The following is a 6,522-nucleotide window of genomic DNA, read 5'->3' as shown; positions in this document are numbered from 1 at the left end:
AACATGATTTTGGATTTTGTTTAAAATCACATTTTATTCAACTTATAATTTTAAAATCTCTTTCTAAATCTCGTGTTATTGAAAATAGATTTTTATAAAACCAATCAAAATCTCTTGTTATTCAAACAACAATTTTTTCAAATCATATGAAATCAATTGCTATTGAAAACATAACTTTATCTTTCTTTAAAACCTCATAACAATAATTTTGGGAGATTTTGAGAGATTTTGGGTACATTTTTACACTAGAAATCCAACTTATAAAATCACAACTCTATGAATGATATTTGAGATATTTGTTTTATATATAAAAAAAAACTCACGAGATGTAAAAAAAAACTTTTCGAAAGAGAGAAAAATCTGAAAAGGAACATTGAATTGAATTAATTACATGTTCTTTTCATTCCTCTTTCTCTCTTTCGGAAAGTATCACTGAAATTTTTTTTTCACCTTTTCCTTTTTCTCCTCTGAATTTTTTGTCTTTCTTCTCCCAAGGAACCTTAGTTTTCAGTTTTTTAGATTCTGTTGTTTTTTGTTATATAAATAAAAAGTCTCGATTTTCCAATCTAGATGCAAGAGATTGGTAATAGAGGAGATGAACTATAAGAGAAATTAAATCTTTTTTTCTAAAGTCTTTTAAAATCATCTAGCAAAATTCCTTTGAATCTCATCAAATCACAAAACAAAATATTTAACAATTCCACCAAATATCATAAAAACTTTCATTAAGCCCTGAATGGTATTCAAAACATGATTTTGGATTTTGTTTAAAATCACATTTTATTCAACTTATAATTTTAAAATCTCTTTCTAAATCTCGTGTTATTGAAATAGATTTTTATAAAATCAATCAAAATCACTTAAAATCTCTTGTTATTCAAACAACAATTTTTTAAAATCATATGAAATCAATTGCTATTGAAAACATAACTTTATCTTTCTTTAAAACCTCATAAAAATAATTTTGGGAGATTTTGAGAGATTTTGGGTATATTTTTACACTAGAAATCCAACTTATAAAATCACAACTCTATTATTTGAGATATTTGTTTTATATATTAAAAAAACACTCACGAGATGTAAAAAAAAAAACTTTTCGAAAGAGAGAAAAATCTGAAAAGGAACATTGAATTGAATTAATTACATGTTCTTTTCATTCATCTTTCTCTCTTTCCTGGAAAATATCACTGAAATTTTTTTTTCACCTTTTCCTTTTCTCCTCTGACTTTTTTCTCTTTCTTCTCCCAAGGAACCTTAGTTTTCAGTTTTTTAGATTCTGTTGTTTGTTGTTTTATAAATAAAAAGTCTCAATTTTCCAATCGAGATGCAAGAGATTGGTAACAGAGGAGATGAACTATAAGGGAAATTAAATCTTTTTTTCTAAAGTCTTTTAAAATCACCCAGCAAAATTCCTTTGAATCTCATCAAATCACAAAACAAAATATTTAACAATTCCACCAAATATCATCAAAACTTTCATTAAGCCCTGAATGGTATTCAAAACATGATTTTGGATTTTGTTTAAAATCACATTTTATTCAACTTATAATTTTAAAATCTCTTTCTAAATCTCGTGTTATTGAAAATAGATTTTTATAAAACCAATCAATTGTAGCTTTACGTCGCCCATTGACATCTTAGCGACCCCATTATAGCCCGTCAGCTTTCGAGTTTCGGGTTTCAGTTGGTCTAGTGTGACGCCCATTTTTTCTAATGTTTGCCAGCATAGTACGTTGACGGTTCTCCCGGTGTCGATCAGGACTCGTTCGACGTCGAAGTCGCCCCTTGTGACTTCGATAACCAAAGGGTCCGAATGGGATGTTGGATTCCTTTGGCGTCCTCCGAAGTGAATGATATCGGGTCCGAACAGAGTGAAGGTTCGCTCAGAGCTGTTCGAAGGGTGCAAACTTGTCGTGCCCTCTTCTTCAATGCGCGGACGGAGTCTGCGCAGTCCTCCGGTGGGCCAAGTATCATGGTTATTCGTCCTCGGGGAGGGGAATTGGCCCGCTCCGGGTTTTGCCCCCTCTGCCGCTTGGGAGGGCCAGGCAGTTCGTCTGCTTGGGGCGCCTCTTCTTGGTGGTTCACGAATGCTTGGTTGGCCGGCTGTTGGACTGCGTTAGGTGGTGCGTTGTAGCCTCGTCCGCCACCTGCACCGCGGCCTCCATTAGATCGTCCGCCACGCCATCCCCCACGGCGACGTCTGCCTCCGCGAACGCTTTTTGGTTGAAAGACAGCTTCGACTTCGCCAGAGAGATACTTCCCGTACAAATAATTCTTCAGGTGGACGCACTCATGTGTGGAGTGACCGGGGGTCATGTGAAAGTCGCCGTAGAGTTCCTTCGGGTCAGACGGCTGCTTGTCTTGTTCTTCCGCCTCGGAGACTGCGTGGATGACGCCTTTTTTTTGATCATGAGGTTCGTGGTGCTTGCGGGGTTCGTGATGTTCGACCCGGTTTTTAGCCTTGGGGGGATGCGATGATTGTTCGTCGTTAGTTTTCGCGGCTATTTGAGCCTCTTCTTCCTCATCGAGCGCGAATGTGGAAGCTCGATGCAGTGCGTCGTCAAGGTCCTTGGGTTCCCGGATGTTGAGGTCCTTTCGTAATGGTGATCCAGGGATCAGGCCCTTAATGAAGGCTGCCATTGCAGCGTCCTCCGGGACGTTGACCTTTGTTAGCTTCTCCTTGAATCTGTTCAAGAAACTGGCAATGGGCTCTCCTCGTTCCTGGGCCATCTCCCAGAGATCCGAACTTGTCACGCCTCGTTCGATGAGGATTCGGTAATTCTTGAGGAAAGTTTTGGACAACTGGTCGAAGTTGTCGATTGAGTTCGGCTCGAGCCTTGTGAACCATACCAAGGCAGGGACGGAAAGGCTATCGACGAATAGCTGACAGCAACCGGCGTCCCTCTGTTCGTCGGTGAATCGTGCTTTGGACATGGTCGCCATGAAGGACGTCATGAACTGGACCGGATCTTTGTCTCCCTGGTAGATTGGAAGCTTCAGCTTGACATTGGGTACGGCAGCCCGCGTTATCCGTTGAGTGAAGGGTGACTGCCGAGTCACCTCGACAATTCTATCAATCTTTGGAGCCGTGCTGATAGCCCGATGGAGGAGTGTGTTCATGCCGCTAATCTGCGACTTGATTTCTTCAAGTTCGAAGCAAGGTCTGGGGTTCATGAGGCGGGCGACCGGGGCAGCCGAGCTCTCGTGTATCCGTGAATTCGGATTCATCGGTCGAATACTCGACGTGGTGTGAGGGGGAGGATTCCTCCGCTCGAATTGTGCGTCCGAAAAGTCGAGACGACGAGTGAGACCGCCCAAGTTTGGCGATTGTCCGGCAGAGACTTGCGATGGGATTGTCTGGGTTACCACGGCGTCGACTCTGCGGTTGGTCTCGGAGATCATCTGGTAAATCTCTTTCGTCATGGAGCCGAACAAGATCTTGAAGTCCTCCATGGAGATGACCTGCGGGTTCTGGACCGCCGGCGTGGCATGAACAGGGAGGTTCCCGTTCTGTGCGCCGAGCTGCTGCTCCGTGACGCGCGCATCCTCCTCGTTGCGGGTTTGTTCATCGGTGAACTCTGTGTCGAGGTTGACTAGCTCCTCTTGAGTTCGCCCCGCTTCCTGGTTGGTCTCCCCTTCGGATCTGATCCCGACTGGGAGTTCGGCGGAGGTTTCGGCCGGGTTTGTCGTTGCGTTGACGCGGTGACGAGAGTACACGGCGATGGCCGGCCTGGTCGAAACGCCACCTTGTGTTGCGATGCTATCCTGAGTGGATGCGACGCCTGTGAGATCGGGCATGCTGGAGGTTGTGCGGTTTGCTTCGGGGATGTCGTTGATGATGGAAGACATTATTGTAGGGCTTTTTTAGGGAGACGTTCTTAGAGAGTAAGTTTTCTAGAGACGATTTGCGTCCCCACAGACGGCGCCAATTGTAGAAACTAGGTTTCCACAATGAATTTGTTTAAGGAGGGAAACAAATTCAATAGAGTTATCTCTCTAGAAAACAGATCTAAGCCTTCGAATTGAAAGTAAAGAAGTAGAACTCAAAAGAATTAGGGTTTATTGCTAAGAACAAGAGGAGAACTCGATTATTGTATTCGATTATGGATGCCTTACAATGGAGAAGTCTCTCCTTCTTTATACATGTTCTAAGATTACACAATATATTAACTTTCCTTATCGGACGAAGTGAGATATGGAAAACTGCCTTATTGCTTCAGTCGGCCGCCGTGCCGAAGTGGAAGTCAGCTCCTTCTTCTTCAAGGCTACGCTTTGGCCGAACTGACTTCTTGTTGACCTAATCAAGCCCTTAACTGGTTTTCCGGTTAACTAATCAATTAGTATTTCTGGTTTAGCTCGGTATGTCGGGGGTGCTGAATCCCGCACCAACAGTATATATCATACCTACCATGGTCCCTCAAAATCCGTTTGTCTTCAGTGATTACTATGACTCGACTTCGTGGACCAAACCACTTAATATTAGCCAAAGCCTCTAGCTGACCTACACTCTCCACGTTCTCGAAGTGTAGCTGTTGTTCTATCGCTCTTTCAATCTTGATATCATTGTTGTTGATAAGCTTAGAAAAAAGCTCATTTTGTAAGTCATTCAGATAACGACGATCATCATACTTAGAGTATTCCTTAAGGATTTCCATAAAACAAGTAAGTTAAACCTGTTAGAGAGACGACTATATAAAGCTCTAGCAATGGTACTTTTACCAATGCCTGCAGGACCAGAGATTCCAACAATCTTAGCTCCAACATTGTCTAAATCTAGCAACAAGTCAATCTCCCTCAAATGAGTTTTTAGTCCAACCATTCCATCAAAATCACTAGACGGTGTATGGTTTAGTATGCGTGAAACATTACTTGCAATCTGATCGATCATGTTCGCTTCATTGTCCCTAACAAGAGAAAGCCAAAAAGGAAATATTCCCATTAAAGATAATATTCCTCTGTGTTCCTAATATAAAGTTTTATGACATTTCTTTTATGTCTAAAATATTCATTCAACAAAAAACATTCACTATTCTATTAACCGTAAGGTTCATAATTCATCATAAACAAACAATTAAGAACAAACCAGTTTTGGAAGTGTTCTCCGGCTATGTTACCCACATAGGTCAAAGCTTCGCTCCATATATGCCTCTTCTCCTCTGTGTTACGATCACAAGTTTCACTGAAAGCAATCCCAAAATCTCCGGTGAGGGTTTGGCCTCTCTGGATCCCTTGATTATCGTCGAACATCGTGATCCCATTGGAATTAAACTGTTTGCGTAAATGACTGAGAAATGTTTTGCGGACATCTGGCCCGTGGAAGCTCGTGAATACGGTGTGTCCTTGGGTGCGATGTGAAGAAGAAGCCATGAGAAGAGAGGATCTTGATTCGGGAGTGGTTTCAAATCACAGAGATTCATAAAAATGTGTTTGGATAAGCCTTTGTTGGCTGTATATATATCTTTGTGGTTGTGGTGTGGAATGCCTTCGTCTTGGAGAATAATAATATAAGGTTCAAAAATACAATAGAAAGGCTTTGTTTACGTAACTGACAATATAACTTCGCCACATCAGCCATACATATTATTTTTAGTAGACATAAATTATGTTCGTCTATGCTAGGCTGCTAGCCTTTAGTATTTTATCGACGTCGTTGGACGTGTATTAACATATATGTTTCTGCCTGGCGCCTGTGTTAATATTGATTCTATATATGGTTACCAAACCCAAGATTTATTTTGTGTGTTATCTTTCACACAAAAAATAATTCTCATAGTTCTCATTTTATACTAAGGGCATCCACATTAGTAAACTTTGCAAGGGTGTCTTAAATATATTTTAGTATTAAATTTCATATTAGTATCTCTGTTAAGATTGTATTATTTTTTGCCTCTCCATTGGTGATCTCAAAATATGAGGTCTTAAGAATTAAAAATTAATTTATATAAAAGATGTGTTTTTTTGTTGTATAATTTTGTAACTGACTAGGATTTACCCCGTGGTACACCACAGGTCTATCCATTTTCATAAATCATTTAAATAGGTTAGTATACTAACATAATCAAGTTTTTTTGTTAGTTAATATAAATATTACAATATTATATATATGTTGTTGTATTTGCAAAATTTATCCCATAGTAAATTTCTTTGTTTTGTAATATCAATATTACACTGTTATATATAATTTGGTGTTTTTACAATAATTAACAGTACTTGTTAATAAAATTATATAGGTTGACTTTGAAAGAACAATAAATATGTGTACTTTCAAAAATACAATGAACTATGATTAAAATCAAATTTACTAAAATAACTATATGAATAAATTACATCAGTATTTGTAAATATATTTATATTTTAAATAAATATAAGTTTTTGTATTGTTAATATATCTATATGTCCGTAACATTATTAAACCATAATAGATTATATTTAATTTATTAGGAACAAAAACCTTTATACAATTTTCACAAATACAAAATATAAAAAATATTTGTCGGTTCTCCATGTTAGTAGATCCTAAAT

General features: G+C 39.1%; 2 protein-coding genes across 3 annotated transcripts; both read right to left on the bottom strand.

Annotated features, from left to right (window-relative positions):
- Positions 1 to 417: 417 nt before the first annotated feature.
- Positions 418 to 5,555, bottom strand: LOC147941265 (uncharacterized). 2 transcript variants are annotated; one of them, XM_087459982.1, is made up of 2 exons: positions 5,084 to 5,555; positions 418 to 4,904 (listed from the first exon to the last, which is right to left on the bottom strand). In XM_087459982.1, the coding sequence occupies exon 2, from the start codon at positions 3,847 to 3,849 to the stop codon at positions 1,756 to 1,758; it is 2,094 nt and encodes a 697-aa protein (XP_087316108.1). In that variant the 5' UTR covers positions 3,850 to 4,904; positions 5,084 to 5,555; the 3' UTR covers positions 418 to 1,755. The 2 variants fall into 2 exon arrangements, with proteins under 2 accessions (XP_087316108.1, XP_087316109.1); XM_087459983.1 differs by having other exon boundaries at positions 5,119 to 5,429.
- On the bottom strand, positions 4,607 to 5,367 carry LOC104701062 (disease resistance protein RML1A). Its single transcript, XM_010416695.3, has 2 exons — positions 5,084 to 5,367; positions 4,607 to 4,904 (listed from the first exon to the last, which is right to left on the bottom strand). Exons 1-2 carry the CDS (start codon positions 5,365 to 5,367, stop codon positions 4,607 to 4,609), a joined length of 582 nt encoding a protein of 193 aa, XP_010414997.1.
- Positions 5,556 to 6,522: the final 967 nt, after the last annotated feature.

Source organism: Camelina sativa, chromosome 7, assembly GCF_030686135.1.
Source record: "Camelina sativa cultivar CO46 ecotype springtype chromosome 7, ASM3068613v1".
Lineage (NCBI taxonomy): Eukaryota > Viridiplantae > Streptophyta > Magnoliopsida > Brassicales > Brassicaceae > Camelina > Camelina sativa.
This window is presented reverse-complemented; position numbering and strand designations above follow the sequence as displayed.

What these genes read in the sequence shown, in the direction of transcription:
- LOC147941265 (XM_087459982.1), bottom strand. Translation starts at nt 3,849, where the DNA reads ATGTCTTCCATCATCAACGACATCCCCGAAGCAAACCGCACAACCTCC.
- LOC104701062 (XM_010416695.3), bottom strand. Translation starts at nt 5,367, where the DNA reads ATGGCTTCTTCTTCACATCGCACCCAAGGACACACCGTATTCACGAGC. An exon ending in GGAGAACACTTCCAAAACTG is followed by an intron (nt 4,905 to 5,083) that starts GTTTGTTCTTAA and finishes TTCTCTTGTTAG; the next exon opens with GGACAATGAAGCGAACATGA.